Here is an 18,924-nt window from a genome sequence, read left to right as displayed (position 1 = left end):
TTCAAACAGCAAGTATAGAGCGTAAGACTCAAGTCCAACGAGAAACTCGGGTGTGATTCTTTGCCTCACTATCACATCACCAATGCAGTAACACATCTTAGTTATTTATGTACTAACGCCATGACAAACTACGTGCAACCAGTGAAACTTCCAGACCACAAAAACTTACCTTATGGACATACTGATATCACCCAGTATAAAAAGGGACGACTTCCAAGAACGACACTTCATTGCGAGGACAAGCAACGAGAAAGATGAATCACTCTACCCAGATGAAAAAAGAGAAGGAACAAACATCACTGACCTCTTTCACTACCATACCGTCACAGCAAAGTGCGTCCAAGAAGGGAAAGGATTCAGTAGACCTACAGGAGTATTTTAGCATCCAAATGACTCAGACAGCGACCTCAAGAAAATTTAGAACGACAACTTACACCTACACGGTGAAATTTAGAGACTTCGCGTCTGACATTTCAGCCCAGGAAGTAGCAGGTTTCATTACGGACCTACTTGGCTCACTGTTAGAGGAACTCTAATGTCATTGCCAAGTCAAAGATCGAGGTCGTTTGAGCCTATCTATGTATCACGACAGTTTGAACTCACCTGTATGTCTCGGATTTAGCACACCTGCAGAAATAACTTCGTCCAAACTTTTGAGGGCTATTGAAGACGTGCAGTCGATGAGAGGAAAATTTGACATCAACGAAGGAAAAGTAACCATTCATATGGTATACATTGTACCTCCATGGGAAGAAGACGATGACTGCACTTGATCTGCTTACTGATAAGTGTACCTAGCACGATGGATATAACAGCCGATTTATGAATGAAACGGATTAAGTGATGGGAAATATCTACGCTGGGACACAAGTGCTAGCTGACCAGATTTTTAACAACGTGTGAGACGAATAGAGAGAGAGAGAAACATGAACTTTGTCCTATTTGATTGCATGTTACTTGTTTTGTGTTAGCTTTTTCTTATAAATGAACATTAAATGTAAACAGGTTTACTAGAGCCAAGAACTAAATAACTAGTAAATAGGTTTGTTTGATGTAGAAATGTTTATGTATTAAATGGATAGTGCTTAGACCAAAGCACAGGCCAGAGAGCCCATGTATATACTTGAATAAATGTTTTGAACCCATACAATAGACTTTTCTTTTTTGAGCCTCTATTCTCTCTGTGAGGTTTGTTTTAGAACATTTCTGTCGTCTTTTCTGTGTGTTTAAATGTGTATTTGTATGTTTGTCCCTATCTACCCTTTGTCCTTACAAATACATTAAAATCCCTATAAAAGGTTTTGACCCTATAAACCTCATGACGTCACCCAAAGTTCAATTCCCATCGACATCCAGGTGACATTCCCATGTTCAATTTCCATTGACGACAAAGTGCAAACCCCATATTTTAACGTTAAAGTCCCATTGACGTTAAAGTACCGGTCCTGTTCAATTTCCATGTACAATTCCCCTTGACGCTCTACAGTTCCATCCATGTTAAAATTTCCCATGTTAAATTCCCCTTGACGCCAGAGTGCATCGACTGTTTTTGCATGGTAAGTCCCCTTGACACTAGGGTGACCCCATATACTACTGACGTCAGTAAATAAAATTGGAACACTGAGAGCTATTGCTGATTGCTTAAAAAAATAACCATTGTCATATTCAAGTATAGTGTGAATTACGTCTGTGTCTTTAAAATATTAACATCCCTTTTCCTGGTTCGGAATCAAAGTCTTAGCAACAAACAAGGACTTGGTTTTCGTTTTGCCCTTAAAACGAAACATTTCTGGTTCTCAATGTACAAACGTGTTAGGGTTATTCATACATATTATTATCTGACGGCGATGCTAGCCAGGTTGACAAAATATTGCAAATTTTTGTCAGTAATAAATTATAGGACAATACCGGATGATGTGTGTGTGATATGGATTTTGTACGTATATTTAACAATGTTTCAGTCATTTCGCTACGACGTCTGCAGTGTGGAAGTTTATAGTGGTGTCTAGCACTGGGACATCATGCCGCAGACATTTAGCATGATGTCTCATCCACTCGCATTAGCCTGACACCTGGCCGAGCGGTCCTAACACTAACTTTTAATGTCGAGCGCCTAGCGAGGCAGCTGTTAGTACCATTTTTAAAAGTCTTTATGACTCGGCCTGGGTTCGAACACGCGACTTCCCGCATCCTAGGCGGACGCTCTAACCATTATGCCACTTGGTTCCTGATGACGTAGCAAATGACATAATGAATTATAATAAAGAAAAGCACAATGTCCGAGGTATCCGGACATACTGCATTTGTGATTTTACGTAGCTATTACGTTTCATTGAATAAACTCGTTGAGATTCACCATTTGATTAAAACTAATAGCAAAATTTGTGTTAAATTTAAACGAAATTTATGAAACTCGATTTATAACGTAAAAGATTTGCTTGCCATAGCTCCAAAACCTTAGAGATTAATAAACTCGGTTCATGAATTTAATTTCAAAAGAGTGTAAGATCGTACATATTTTATTTTTGTCGTAGTTCTTTTCTATTAAACGAGTGTTTTCCAGTCGATATTAATTATTTTTAGTTCCATGGTCAGTCATAATTCCACTGTTTGATCTGGTTCTATTCGCCTGAAACAAGCAGATCCTAAAAGTTCCACTGCAAAACTGGTGCGAAACAAGAACAAAACATATTTTAGTTTTATTCGTATTTTCTTCCATTGGTTTTGCAAATTTCTATGCCACGAATCATAGAGATGCTGTAATGGAATTATGTTTTTGTGTCTTGTTCTTTTCTCTTGGGTGTAATCATCTAATTAGCTTTGTGCTCATTAAAAAGCAATCGGTATATTCCTAAACCGCATGGGCCTGTTTCACACCAGTTTTGCTTTGTCACCTCGCAGCTTTTATTTCACACACACACACACACACACACACACACACACACACACACAACGAGTGGTAGTATCATTTTAAATGACATATTCGTATGACAATACATGGTATAATTTGAGATAATTGTAATGTTTAGGCAGATCAAAACGAAATGCTGAGTATCGGGGTAATGACATTTGGTAAGTCAATATTTTGCTTAAGGGTTTTGATTTATATGTGAAGTTTATTTTCGTAACTACCCATGTTACTGTTTCAGTACATCATCAAACCACGTGATTATGACGTGGGCCAGTTTAGGTCCTTAAAGTTCTGCCCCATACAAATAAGGACGAGATAATGCGTTCTTCTAAAAATTATAGGCTCTGATAGCCATTCGTATTTTCATCTGTTTTGGTCATTCTTGTCCTCAAGCTTGTGCCACAACCTTTGTATGAAAATCTGAAAATTTCTTAAAGGCGAATCGTTAGGTGATGAGGTACCTGGACCAAATGATTAGTCTGGATATTGTTGTGCAAAGAAACTGCCGTCTGCCAACTTGTTTTTCATCGGTTACGTCATTACGCAGTACATCTGTTTGCTTTATGGCCTCGGTTGTGAAGAAATAAACAATCGAATGAGCGGGCGAAAATGAGCAGGCGAAGCATTCTTGGGTTTTTGGTGGGATGAAAATCAACTAAAATAAATGGGGAAAATGAAAATAATCTTAATATAAAACTTTCAAGCTTACACACGTTTGGCCAGTACGAGAGAGTTATTTTGGACTGGCAGTATGGGAAAACTAAAATAGCTTATTTTACCTTCCAACGCTAACGTGAACGCATACTTTACAAGCAAGTGATGGTAATTTAGCCTGCAGGTACGATTAATTTATATCCATCACATACAAGTTTAATTGCTCTTCGACGTTTACATCATGCGAATATCCTTGATGGGTAAGGTAACTTGAAGTCTGGACGATATGTCGTTTTGTTCCGACTGATCATTAGCAGTTAAGGAGCTACCGAAAGATTATTCAAAGCAGACATAGGATACAAAGGAAGGATGAAGTGAGAAATGTCCAGTTACCACAAAACTTTGTCTATTTGGATCTGATTGAATTTGCTCTAGTAATGGAGACAATACAAGAGAAGTACATTCTAGTTGCGATGGACGGGAGTGAGCATTCGGAATTCGCCTTTAATTGTAAGTTTATGTTCGAAGATTTTTATGATTCCGTTAGAGTCATATGAAGCACAAAATAACACAATTTTATCACTGTTTTCTTGTACGAGGCCTTCTTTATAGTCCTGGTTCTGTGTCACAGTTTTAGACATTCACTAACGGTTTGTAGTGTGGACCATATGTGAATTGATAATCAGAAGAATACGAAAACTGAATTCTACCATACGAGTTCTACAAACGTTACTGGTCAGCCTGTTTGCTGATAAAAATATAAAAAACACAAAACTCCAGGTCCTTTATTCTCCAACCTCTTTCTAGCAAGAAATTAAACATTAATCGATAGAAGCATACTCGGCTTTTCATGTGAAAGAACCCAGATGTATAGCTTAGGCAGCCATTTTGAAATTTAAGAAAACGAACGTAATAAGTAGTGGGATTACGTGACAAAATAATACTGTGTATACAGAAACTACAGCGCTGATTCAGTTAAACCAACATTCAATAGCTAATTCAGTTAATATTATAATTTTTTGTCTGAATGTGTTTAATTGCTGTGTTAAGTCCACATATGTACACGAAACAAATTGTGCAGTTCATACAACTTTGTTCCGCAAGATTGTTGTGCTACTTTTTGTTTTCTTGTCAAAATGGTGAGATTACTCCGCCTTATTTATCTGGATTGTTTATTTTTCTTGCTTTACAGAAAATACTATAGTTGCTCAGATTGAAGTTTACGCTCAAAATCTGAAAGCCAGATATATGGAAAACTGAAAATTTAAATCTTGTTTTAATCCTGCCCAAAGGAAATTTGGCACGTTAGAAATGCACCACAAGTGAAAACAAATCGTGAAAATTCTTCGATTCCATCTTTATTCTTTTTAAAAGATCATGCTCTTGAATTTCGTGATCAGCACGTTTGGATAATACGAGCTCAGGATATAATGAATACATTTATGCACAGGCCATTTGACACTTGACTGTATTCTAATAACAGAAAACATAGTTCTAAATTTGTATTTGAAAGATATTGAATTCTATACGAAATTTCTTTCCAGATAAACGTGACACCTTTTGCAAAGAATGTGATGGATGCTAATTCCGTATTCAGCTTCCATTAACCTTTTCGATATTCGAGTCCGACATCTCATGGATGCCATTATCAGCAATGTACTTATTAGTATCTGTGTTATGCTTTTTGTATTCGGACAGTCCTAGTCAAATAAAATCAGCTCCCGGATGTGTGAAACGGACCAGTTTCCTATCGTCCCATTATCTGCCAATATTATAACTGAATCAGAGTGTCACATTGCGAATATACAGCATCCCCAATCGGAACAGGATGTTAATTAAGGAGTCAGTCCAAATGCATTTAAAGTAGCCCAGAACATTACGCGTTTAAAAATAGTTGTTAATCGACCAAAGAATTCCTTTAAATCAATAAAACTATTTCCTTATTTTGCGATTACTCGCCATGAATATGCTTTTTGTTAGGAACAAATGTTAACAGCTGTGGTCGCTTGAAATAAATTATTTAAAAATTCAATTATATTATGGGGAAAATGGCTCTCCGAAAAATCCCAAATGTGCGTGCAGTAGCAAAATGTGAAGAGTTTTAATTTTTCCAGCGATAACAGAAATTATTCGTACTTTGAAAAAAACCCAAAACAAACAAGCAAGGTAGACTAATAAAAGCAAATAGGAATGATAAATACTCCTTATAAAGTATCGCTAATAATCAGTCACAAGACTAATTCTAAATGATTAATGAATGCTTTGTTTAAGGATGTGACCGATTAGTAAATATTAGATTCTATATAGTACTGCGTCATTTGTTTCATATATTCCGCTAACATAATTAGGGTCACAACTGCAAAAAGAAACTATACGACTTTCATGTTAGAAAGACATCTCTCTCTCTCTCTCTCTCTCTCTCTCTCTCTCTCTCTCTATATATATATATATATATATATATATATATATATATATATATAGAGAGAGAGAGAGAGAGAGAGAGAGAGAGAGAGAGAGAGAGAGAGCACATAGCCATGAAGATAAATACATATTTATGCGACTGAAAGGTTGTACTATTCCTAGCATACATTACTTACGGATAGTTCTTTATTACGCATACTAATTAAAATATAATTGTGCAAACAAAGCACTTCTATCCGACATTAATTATTCGTAGACTTTAGTCTAGACACTTATGTATCTTGTACATGCATAGGTATCATTTAAATTAGACGATTCTTATTGTAATCAAGAGGATGTTAACGGCATTACTTTAACGGCATAACTTGTAACGATTATATAACTGTCATGTACAATTATGAAGAAACAAAATCGCTGTACGTTGAGAAGCATCACCAGCCGCCTTTTAAAATTGTAAATATTGATATTATAAATTATCCAAACATTTTCTAGTTTATATTTAAAATTGTTTATGTTGAATTGCTAAATACTTAAATATGTATATCCTTTCCATTCATAAGATGGCTTATATAATCTGTTCTGTAAATATTTTTGATTTTTTTGATTACGAATAAACTGATGTTGCAGTAAGATCGGTTCAGCCAGACCGACTTGTTTTCCGTGCAGCATTAAACCCAGTAAAACGGAGCGCAAGTTTGTTTATCTTGAAACCTTTCTATGTACGTCTATACGAACACTATTTCTAGGAACATTTGAAACTCGCTTTCTTGAGAACCATTGGGATAGCCCTTTAGTGACTGTAACAGAGAATTTAACATGAAGCAATGAGACTTTGGCATAGTCGCAACCGAACCCCGTTCCCTTGTGGCTATCATAATGCCTTTATCTATGTCGCCCCAAATACCTAAAATCAAAAGTAAACAAAGTTTAACGTAAAAGGTGATCGCCTATTCTAGGCAGTGAATTTTGCCAAACACAATGACGTAAATTAGAACGAAATGGTAGGTGGATGATATCAAATGAAAGCGAGAATTGTGCTCCGTTCTTTGACGTGAAATCACAGGCGGTGAGTTTTCCAATTTAGTAATCACACCGAATTTTCATTCAAGATTACAGATTATAAACTAATAATATTTCCTGGCGTCAATATGTTTGCCTGATCTCTGTGATAACTGTCAGTAGCCGGACATTTGGATAAATGCTGGTTTTGGTCCTCGTTTCCATCCTGTCCGGGTCGAAATGTTTCCATTGTGATTTCGTATACTAGAACTTGTCAAACATAGTCCTAATATGAGACCGTAGTATGAATCAATATAAAACATAAAAAAGAATAATTGTATGACCAAAGTGTAAAAACGTGGAATATATCCACACACGGAGAATTAGAGACAGACATGTCAACATGGTCTGCAGTAACGTCATCCAGTTTAGCTCTCATTGCAAACGCCATGATACTTTTTCAAAGTATTTTGTTATTTAAGCTACTTAAATTAAAACTTGTTTAAACTAACCTAGAAACGATTAGACCAGATTAAAACAAAGTCGTGCCGTGGATTAAAACGATTTTAACAGAGATCATTAAAGTACCACGTACCATTTTATAGAATGTATATTCTATTTTACAATTTACGGAGCTCGAACATTTTAGCATGGAAAGGAGATATCCAAACATTCTGACAACATTTTCCGTCAACTCATTTCTGGACATTTTAAAGCATGTGGGCAAAATATGACATAACGTTTGATTGCTGTGAATGGACGTTAAGAATCTTCATTAAAGGTAAGCTTTCCTCAATTTGTTTAAGTGCCACCAAATAGTTTAGAACATAGGATAAAAAATATTGTATATATTGTACAGTTGTGCCACGAGTTCCCTGTTGTGGTTTTCATTAGTGATTCCTAATGCTAGCAAGAGGATTTCCTCGTTTATTATGTCATGGAAAACGACTTGGTTAAGCTTGATTATACATTCTTCGATAAGAACCATCAGGGAAAGGTTAAATATTCTAGGAAATGCAAGAGAACGGTATATTGGCCTTGGCAGACAGCAAAATCCTATTCAGTCTGGTTTTAAAAGTAAATAAAACCAGAGACAGCCGGTTTGTGATACAGACTTGAATGTTTTGGAAGAGTAACATACCAGCCATCATAATCTGAAATAACTGTCCATGGACGTAGCTTTAGAATACAAATAATGAAACATGATTCTTGTTGTATACTACTTTCTTCTTTAAATGGAAAGGGATCCCGTGGGGCACAATGATGGACGCCAATGACAGTGTATTTTAATTTAATGCAATGTATTGGATTTTATTTATTCAAGCGCTAAATTGGGACATAGTCAAGATTGGAGGAACATGAATTTATCATTGACATCCTCAACGTCGCTCAAATTATAGTGATAAAATCAGAATTCAGACATTGTTGATCAGTTTAAATCATTTTCGCATGTCAGTATCTCATTATTTCTGTTCATAATGTCTAAATATGGTGAAAATTGTATGTCGATCGAGAGAGTATAAATAACGAGACAGGACTGAAAACGTTCAAGAATTGATGGATGTATCGCATGGCAAGCTATAAATGTTGGGAACGGAAACTGGGAAAAACTTTGAACGAAAATGTGCTTTATAGAATAGTCAATTGATTTCTTTTCATGGCAAAAATGTGAGCTGTCGTTAAGTCGGCGATGAACTAGACAACTTATTATTATTATTATTATTATTATTATTATTATTATCTGTGTCAAGAAGGACAATGAAAAACTACAATACAAATGACAATGTCAATATGTGTAATACAGCCAAAGTTATTGATACCCAGGCAGTCTCATCACAGTCAGGGAACGTATGTATATAAGCATGTACCATGTACTCGACTTACTTTATTCTAGCTATTTTATTAAATTTTGCAGTTAGAGAAATCTGTAGATATTTAACAATCTCAGTCACTGACAGGCCAGTTTTTAAATCTTTGCATTATTCTCTATTATATCCTTTGAAAAAGGCAGTGGATAACCCTTGACCATCATTAACATTATTTTTATTTGTTACTTTTATATAAATGCCACTTATTGCTTCATTTGATGCTCCATTGTCAACTTGCCTTCTATTATTTTTCCTTTTGACTTCCACCTACTTGATTTGAAGACGCCACGATGAATCCTGTACTTGGCACAACGTTGTCACCGGTCTTTTTTATTGGGAGAACAGAGCATATTCTGGAAAGAATAGCGGGGACCTCTGCTTTGCAAAACAAAATACTTTTTATATTTCTAATTACTTTTTTAAAGACCTTATGGTATATAAAACTCCCTCATTAGTTTATAATACGTGTTCCTTGAGACAATAGCATTTATACATGCTCTCCGTATGCTTCTTTCCTGGGGACACGAGCATTTTTAATGCTCTCTGGATGCTTGTTTCTTTGAGACACGAGCATTTTTACATGCTCTCTGAATGCTTTTTTTCCTTGAGACACGAGCATCTTTATATATTCTCTCTCTCTTTCTCTCTGTCTGTCTGTCTGTTTGTCTATCTCTGTCTCTCTCTATCTCTCTCCTTCTTTACATGCTCTCTGTATGCTTCGTTTGCTCCTTAAGTTCCGAGATGTTCAAACTTTGTGTTAGTTAATAGCCTTTGTAAAGTCTCTTTTATTTATGACCAGTTCTCCTAATCAACTATAAATTTTTGATAGCATAAACATTTATTTCTTGAGACATTCATTTATTTATTGTTATGAAATTTAACTGACTGCTGAATTGGCTTATTGTCAACTGCCGTAAGTAAATGCATTTATACCGTCTGCACTTTTTTTTATATCATTGTAGGTCTTGTGAAGGTAAGATTTAAGCATCTTCATTTCTTGGTAATTTCAGGATAAACAACTGTCAGAGGTGGGAGATGTGATCCCCACTCCTTATAATGCTTTGGTTTTCGCTATCAATGAGATGTCGACCTTGGTGTTATTGCCCGGATTGAGTAAACAATTAAACAAAACATGAAATTAATGAATGGATTAACAGAGATCAGAACAGAGATATAGAACAAAAGAACATGAACCACCGTATGTAAAATATATAACAATTTAATCAGTTACATTGAACATGACATTTGAATAGTTCACTTTCTCTTAGAAACAGAGTTGCAAACTTTATGCGAAATTCAGTTAGCCTTTCGGTTATACAAATATAACAAATTTCATCATGTATTCGAGTGATTGACTGAACTCAAATTGCCGGCATTTCAGCATCACCTGGCTGCTTTCGATCTTTCCAATCCACTGCTAGTGATAGGTCGGCGTTGCCGTATTTCTTTTCCTTCTTTCTCTCTCTCTCTCTCTCTCTCTCTCTCTCTCTCTCTCTCTGCGCCTTCCAGAACCCTCTCTCACTTATCATCATAGAATTCCCTTTGTCTCTTCTCTGGCTCCGGTAGAACAAAATTCTTCCAGACCTACGTTCCTTGTACGTTTTATTTAACGAGATAAATTGCTTATAAATTTTCCTCGGAGCTAAATTCCTGCTTCCCTCAGAACTTAGACTGGCTAATTTTGAGAGGGGAATTTCGTAAAACCTTAATTCATTCTAGGGAAACACACACACACACACACACACACTCGCGCGCTCGTCAGCTTAGCCAATCAGTATTACTTTCTCTAACTGCCAAACAATTTTAATACTCAGCGAAGTCAGAATAATCCTCTCTAGTCCGCCTTTATTAATAACTATCCTGGAAAATATAATTTAATGACATCCATTTCCAATGGCCCAAGATTACCCAAATTTTGTTTCTCTGGTTTGTCTCAACTCTGTCATTGTCCGCTATATGGCCTTATACTGACGTATCTGTCGGACCGGTATCGAACGGACTCAAAAAGAGCAGGTCACATCCCTCGCAGTTAGCAAGTTATTGCAAGTCTAGCCCATAAGTCAAACTTAATGTTTACGTGTCACTCTGACCGCGACAGAATGTATTTTGTGAAATTATCGAAACTTTTTGCACCATTACAACAACCTTTGGATCATGGAATTTTAAATTATTTCTTACCACGTATATCTATATGCCAACGAATGCTTTCTTTTCTTCGTACAAAGTCGTACAGAAAGCATGTAGACCGTCCGCAACAAAACTCTTTAAATCAAGCAGTCACATTATGATAGACTGTTTGAACTTGCCATATTCGTCAGTGTCATCTCCTGCTGCATAGTATTCGCCATTAGCTCTTGGCATCTCGATGGGTGACCCTGGGTGAGTTTCTTGCTCTCGCCTTTACAGATCTCATCACTGCCATCGTGGGCTGGAGTCTCAGGCTGTGCCATTGTGGGTATGTCAGAAAGCTTGCCAGTAGCTTCCTATGGGTCGGTGGTCTTCTTCCACCAGATACACTGGCCGCCGTTTACAGTCTATCCTGGGGTGAAATATGGCGTTAAAGCCCCAAACAAGAACAGCAAGAACAAGAACAACAACAGCATTTCGATGTGTTATCGTAATATGTCATTTTAGTATTCCAATCTCAATCATCAAAAAACTAGCAATACTATGGTAAAAGTTCATACTCTGTTCAGTTATTTGCTAAACCAGGAACCCTGGAGTGGTGAGTAGGGTAGAGCTTATAGCTTTACATACAACGTTGATGAACTCTTTCAATATATCGCACGAAAACAGATTTTCCTCCTACGGAATGAATTGCTCATTGATATCCTGAATATATGGGTGCTCGTCATTTTAACTGTTCTAATTGAATCTTGACGAGTACAACGCTTTTACCAAAGCAATAGATGTTTCAATGAACCGTTCAAATACCTATCCATTTTGTTCGCACGGATAAATAGAGGACAGTTACGTTTATTTAGTATATGTTATGAGTGAGGTGACAATAGAAAGTGTTTTCACTTCATGAGTTATATATATATATATATATATATATATATATATATATATATATATATATATATATATATATATATATATACACACACACATTGTTTGTGTAGGGGAGAAATCATCATAGTACGGCCATTTCCAACAGACTTCAGAGCGTACAGTCTTTGAAATAAATGATTTAAATGTTCTCATTTTACCTATTAGACATTTCTTATTTATTCTGTGTAATTGTGCATTCAAACATGACGTATGTGGCAAACATGCAGTCTGGTTCGGTAACAGACGCTGCAACCAAACTTTGGCAGTCACTTAATTTCAATCTGCAATCAACTCATTTATTTCCGATTTCTCAATGGTTTTCAGACATGGTTATTAGGTATATGGAAAGTTACAATCATTACATTTTTTTAAGTATTACATTTAATCCAAGGTTTTTACCCTATGAACTTATACCGTTTTGCTTTACAGCTTAACAGGTATAAGTGACGATGTGAGTAAGTGAATATATAATAAAATCAGGTCATGTAAGTACAGTCAGGGACTATGTGCAAATCATGCGTAACCCTACTTTAAATAAGTAAATACTATAGACCTATTTTGGGGTATTGTTTTAGGCAATGTTTTATGGTAACAAGTCTGTTTGTCGCATTTCAAGAATAGAGGATGAAGAAAGGATACAGATCTGTTCACCCTCGACGTAATCTTTTTGGGAAGTCTTCAGCTAAAAGTGCCGGATTACCAAATAGGCAGATTAGGCACATGCCTATGGGACCCACGATTTTTAGGGGACCAGCGACATCGGATCAAAATAATACTGATAAACGTATTAGGAGATAATTTGCGATGGTGGGGGGGGGCATGAGTTCGACTGCATAAGGGCCTCGACAGGGTTTCATCCGGCACTGTCAGCTGTCTATGGAACATCTTGATATTAACTATCAGTTCCATTTGCTCATCCCTTTCTTTGTTTTTCATGTTCCTCGTTTTGGGTTGTCTTAGACATTTCTATGTACCTCTTTAGAACTTCATAGTTGTCTTTAAAGCTAGAAAATTTAACAATCGCTGGCCGTGGATTCCGCTTTGAATGCAGAAGGTGAGCTCGTTCAATTTCAATTTTCTATTTTATATCCAAAGACTTCCTTATAGATTCAGAGTTTTCAGCGTCGCTCCACATTTCACTCTTGATTTCTAGCATACTGTGGAAGATTAGGCTGCCTTTGCGGGAATGGGCTTTTTGTATTTTCAAGTTATTTGTTTCCTTTGTCAGAAGTTTTACTTCTGAACTTAAGTGATTCAGTACGATCGTTGACTCTTTCTTATAAGTTGTTATCTTGCGCCTTTAATTATTCATTTGACTTTTTTTATTCTTCATTTATGTTTCAAGCGGTCGAAACGATCATTGAAACGTCCCACATATGCACGGGTATCGCTCATGATCTGAAGTAGATTTTCGGATCTTTGCAGATTTACGCATCCGTCAGAGCGAAATATGGACCTTAATTCCTGTTGTAGTAAAAGCTCTTGTGATTCAGGAAACCGTGGGGATGTAACCCTCACCGATCCTCTAGGAGTTGTTTCCTTCTGAGTTTCGCCGATGGTACATATTGTTGAAGCTTGACCGACCCATGCATTTATACCGGAAGCATTTACAGTCCATATTTCAAAGTCATCGTTGTTTCGCTTGTCTCTGCGTGTAGTAATGGCATATTCTCTAGTGCCGATACTCAAAAGTGTCTGGTTTCTCGGCGTCCTCCCTAATATTCCTCTTGCAGGTCCTGAGTTCAATTGAATTCTATGCAAAACGAGCGGGTAAGAAAAACCCCCACAAAAAAACAACACAAAAACCCCACAAAAAACCCCACAGAAAACCCACAAAAACAACACAAAAACAACACAAAAAAAGCAGAAGACGGATCGCTATGTATATCTTGCCAATCCTGAGAACAAAAGACATCAGTCGTGTCCACATCTGCTGTGAAATCCAGCCTATTCCGACTCTCCATAACACTATATCCAATTCCATGCTTAATTTATGATTCACACATGCCATGAATGTACCGGGGCGATACCTGCACGTACACGCACTCAACTTGACCTATCTTATTTAAATACAAAAATCAACAAACATTTAGAAAGTCAAAATAAGAGGCTTTAAAAAAAATTCAGAATGAATATATGCCAATCAGAATGCGTGTAATGGGAGACGTTTAGGTAAACTAAGAGGCGCGAGACGAGAAACCTCTTTTTCATTATATTAAAACAACGGTGTAAAGTTATTTTGCTACACGAACAAAATTGAGATTTAAATTCAGTGGATATATTACGATTTTATAATAAGACCAGAAACGACTTGAGTTGTCCATACTATATAAATTGTTGAAACTCTTCGTATTGTGATCGCTTATTATGCATGTTAAAAATATAAACTTTCATCATAATGGTCAATGCAGGTAGGTTTAAAAATAGCCTCTATGTTTACCGAGTGTCTTTTTGTGCAGATATAGGAGACGAGTTTCACCTTATCGCTAAATGCCCCAAGTGTAAAAATAACTTGAAAAATACTTATTTCCCTTCGAATATTTACTGTAACTCAAATTACATTAAGTTCTATAAATTTCCAAAGAAAATTAATAATACTTATAATCTCTACACTGGGCCGACAAGGGGGAGGGGCATCGGGGATATAACACTTTTTAATTTTATAGAAGAACTTTTTTGTTTGAACAATAACTAGGTGTTTATTACCCCAGGGCCCGTGATCGCTCTACGGTCCTGCTCCCACGTGTTTGTGCTCTTTATCAAACAAACTTTTTCTCAGTTAGAGTCAGTGTGTTGATGGCCAATATTACAGTAATAAAGTTTATTATTATTATTATTATTGTTGTTGTTGTTGTTGTTACTGTTATTATTAGTATTATTATTATTAGTAGTAGTAGCAGTAGTAGTAGTAGTAATAGTGGTATTATTTAGTGAAAGCGCACTAAAATTTGGTGTAAATATAAATAGGGGATGACAAAGAAATCAAACTGAGAACAAAAACAACAGAGATAACACGCAATGGCATGCGCGTGGACCTATGTGCACGTACGCATATACGTCCCGAACTTAATAATCGCAGTACATGGTATAGGCTAGCGATTTAGTAAATAAATATGGTGTACATGCAGATGGAGGCGTACACGATTCAACAATTTCAAGTTGAACGCAAATATAATTATGAATGTCCCGTTTGATTCGTTCAGTACAACGTGACGAACAAGGCGGTGTTTATATGAACAATTTTTAAGTTCAAGGTAAAGGGGATTATAAGTGCGATTTGCTCCTTGAAACATGATATACAGGCTGTGTGATCACGCAGGTAGCTAAATTAAGAGAATGGGCTGTTGAATCAACAGCATGTTTACAAGAAAAGGGTTCAAGCAGACGGCAAATAAAAAAATTATTTACAAGGCCCAGAAAACACAAGGCATATTCTAATGCCTCACGAATGTTTACATGTACCTAGTTTATATTTTTAATGGTTATTGTTAGAAGAAAAATGACACAGATTTGTAACCAATTAAAAAGGTCTTTAAAAAAAATCGTAAATCAACCCTTCTTTCAGGTCGGACATATTTGACACTTACCTACATAATGTTGTTACAAAAATACCGTAAGTACCCGCTGATACGTCGAGTCAAACTGCCAACTCCATAGGCCCAGATCAGCCTACGCGTTATGCGCCTGCAGATCTGTGTGTATACAGTTTGCTAGAAGTAACTAGTGTAACAAACAATATAACTCCTGATCAAATCACATGATGTTCTATCAGGATCTTCCTAATTTGACCCATTTCATCAGTAACTTGTACCAATTAAAATTCAAGAACAATAATTTGCTGCAGCTACAACTACGTGTGCAGACAATGACTAGTGAAGAAGTCTGACTCAAGGGAGACTGGTGATTCAACGTACAGACCTTCGTTCTAGCATTAGAACATGTATTTTTTAATTATTTTTTAAACCACTATCGGTTTCCCAGGAGGTTGTTGGCATAGTTGATTCACAGCTGTTACTTCACTGCCCTGCACTCTGAACAACATACACATTTAAAAAATGCTGTCACTTGTAATTGGGTCTTTATATAGGATACATTTTCTTACCAAGACTATTAGGGAAGGGAAGGAGATGGGGGGTTCGAGGGGTTAACGCCACTTTTCAGTACATGATAGACTAAACATAGCGGCCAGTATACATGGTGGAGGAAGAACCCGGAAAGAAACACTGACCCACATGAAGCTACTGGCAAGCTTTGTCACAAACCCACGTTGGCCAAGCCTAGACTCGAACTCGCGTGGACAGAGGTGAGATGTATGAGTGATCTGTAAAGGCGAGAGCCTTATACCACTCAACCACCCGGAGGAACGGTGATGTGGGTGGGGTGGCAACTCAAGAGCACGATGCCTAATCACCTAAAAATACAAGAAAATGAGCAAAACTGAACTAAATTAGCTGAAAAAGGAATTAGCAAAAATTCTAAATTATAAAGAAACTGAAAATGAATTAAATATGTATTTTATTGTAACCTGACGCTATTTGATAAATAATTATTGTCAGTGTTATCGTCAGTTATTTGAAAAATATTGCGATAATTTGATACACTATGAAGCTTCATGCCAAATGGGGGAGAGGCAGTCAGCTTTTAAGGGGTGTGGGATTGGAAGAAGCGGAGAAAGAGCCAAAATGTTTAAAAAAAATAAATAAAATCAACTACCTTCGCAATGTTTCGTTTCGCTCACAGTTGCAAGCCTTCAGGTGTCCAATTAGTATTAAAACTACAAAGGCGTTGCCCAATGGTTGCCACGATAATTTCATGATTGCAAACGAAATCGAAGAACTTTAAGGAAGAAAAGAAAGAAAAAAAAAAACGACAGTAGCTATGTTAGCTTGTCACTTGCTTCTTTAAATTACATTTGATAATTAACTTTTAAGGTACGTTTTAGGTGCTAAAATTATTTTTTAATTAATAATACTAAAACCCATTTTCCATACTCGTTTAAGAACTCTTCCCCTCCCCCATACTCGTTCAAGTATACTTTTGTATTTTGATTGCTTTTTATTCGTTAATTTCCTGAGAGCCATCTAATTTTGGTTAGTTTTCGTTACTTTTCATTTATTTAACTCAGTTTAATTTATTTTTGGAATTTAGACTCCAAAGTAATGCGACTTGTCGTTACAATTTATTATTATTTCATCAGATGTTTACTAATGTTCATCGTAGCTAATGCAAACAAAGCAAGCATGATGCTTTGCTTACAAGGAAGAACACACGTGAGGATTGCTGGAACGCAGCAACTGGAGGCTTTTAAAAGCGCGCGAATTAAACGCTAATTCGTGTCCTTTTTTCGGTGTTTTTTTGGAAAGGGCCGTGCTGTATAGGGTCATTTACTATGCTCATAATAAGGAGCCGGCTGAGCAGCGGTCGTGAGCAGTGGCTGAGTAGGTTTCTTTGCTTCGGTCTGCGTGGGGCCTCCACGTGGCCGGATGGTTTAAAGCGGAAGTCTTTACTGATCACTGTTATCTCAATGGAGGGGGTTACCGCCATAATTCTATGCATGTATTTTCTAACCTTCCTTGATGCATTATTGTAAATGGCTGCTTGCAAGTGCTGCTTTCATAATTCTATCAATGTATATTGTATTTCCATTGATGCAAATATTCTACGTGGCAGTTTGCAAGTGCTACTTTCCTTCAGCATTATTGTCAATGGCTGCTTGCAAGTGCTACATTCATAATTCTAGTCATGAAATTTCTATTCTTCATTGATGCAAGCTGTAAATGGCTGCTTGAAAGTGCTTAGATCTACTTTCCTTCTGCGTCATTGTATCTTGCAATTTGCCATCTACTGAATTAATTCTGTAGTTTGTCAGTTTGTAAGGGGTGTTATGTCAGTTATTAACATTCTATTTATAAACTTGCTATATCATAAGTTACACAAACTGCACCTTCCAAAACCATGACTATAATGTAGCATCAAGCACGTTGCAATTTAGAATCAAGGAAGTTAGCATAAAATAATTCCTCATACGACTACTCCCCTGACCCTAGCAACAAGAGGTTATACCACTTTAGGGCATGTTTGGGCGTCTTATTTAAATATCATTCGAATTAAATTACAGCAGCTGATTTCTCAGAGTATTAACATTCGGAAGAGAGGTAGCCTGCAAGTAGCACAAAACAAATTAATTATATCAAATTGTAATACAATTAGATGTATTTACACAACGTTTTATTTCCGCTGACCCTTCCCACCCCATTTTATTTGAACATTTTGTCTGTTTAATTTACCGCTGCCGCACGGTGGCAGAATAGGGTAGCCGCTTACAAGCAAGATTTAAGGCCCTAATTTGTTCATATTTTGTTGTTGTTGTTGTTGTAGTGTTTAACGCCACTTTTTAGTACACAGTAGGCTATACATGGCGGCCAGTATTAATGGTGGAGGAAGAACCAGGGAAATCCCCGGAAACAGTGGCGTCGCTAGGGGGGTGCGGGGGGTGCGGACCGCACCGGGTGACACCATCTCAGAGGGGTGACACCAAAATGAAAAATTGCAAATTTTACAGAGCACACACTGCTCGGTCTAGTCGGATTTCATAAGCGGATAACCGATCATAGTTAAATACATGACTAGCAGGCACAGCAGTGGCGTCGCTAGGGGGATGCGGGGGGTGCGGACTGCACCGGGTGACACCATCAGAGGGGGTGACACCAAAATGACATTACTAAGGATTCTGTATGGTCTGTTACGGAAGGAGGACCATGGGGGTGACACCATGAGCTACCGCACTGGGTGACACCAACCCGAGTGACGCCACTGCCCGGAAAGAACTACCGACTCTCGAGAAGCTACTGGCAAGCTTTCTCACATACCCACATTGGCAATTTGTTTATATATTTTAATTCACAATGTTATCAGTTTAGAACATATTTATTATTTTAGAGTGCAGTGCAAATTCTACATTTTTCTATCAGTAAAGACCTCATAAGGTTTGAGCAAATTGCAGATAATTGCAAATCG

At 36.9% G+C, this 18,924-nt stretch overlaps 1 protein-coding gene across 2 annotated transcripts in view; it reads left to right on the top strand.

Annotated features, from left to right (window-relative positions):
* Positions 1-18,924, top strand: part of LOC149796212 (uncharacterized) — a 55,091-nt gene that overhangs the window by 21,038 nt on the left and 15,129 nt on the right. The window contains exon 1 of one of the 2 annotated variants that reach the window (XM_089966169.1): positions 3,531-4,075. The exons of the other annotated variant lie outside the window; for it this stretch is intronic. Coding sequence (XP_089822295.1) covers positions 4,003-4,075 — 73 coding nt within the window. The 5' untranslated portion in view covers positions 3,531-4,002. Of the gene's footprint in view, positions 1-3,530; positions 4,076-18,924 lie in introns of those variants that run through there. 2 annotated transcript variants of the gene reach the window in all.

The sequence above is a fragment of the Sinohyriopsis cumingii genome, chromosome 7, assembly GCF_028554795.1.
Source record: "Sinohyriopsis cumingii isolate HCF-2022 chromosome 7, ASM2855479v2, whole genome shotgun sequence".
Taxonomy (NCBI): domain Eukaryota; kingdom Metazoa; phylum Mollusca; class Bivalvia; order Unionida; family Unionidae; genus Sinohyriopsis; species Sinohyriopsis cumingii.
This window is presented reverse-complemented; position numbering and strand designations above follow the sequence as displayed.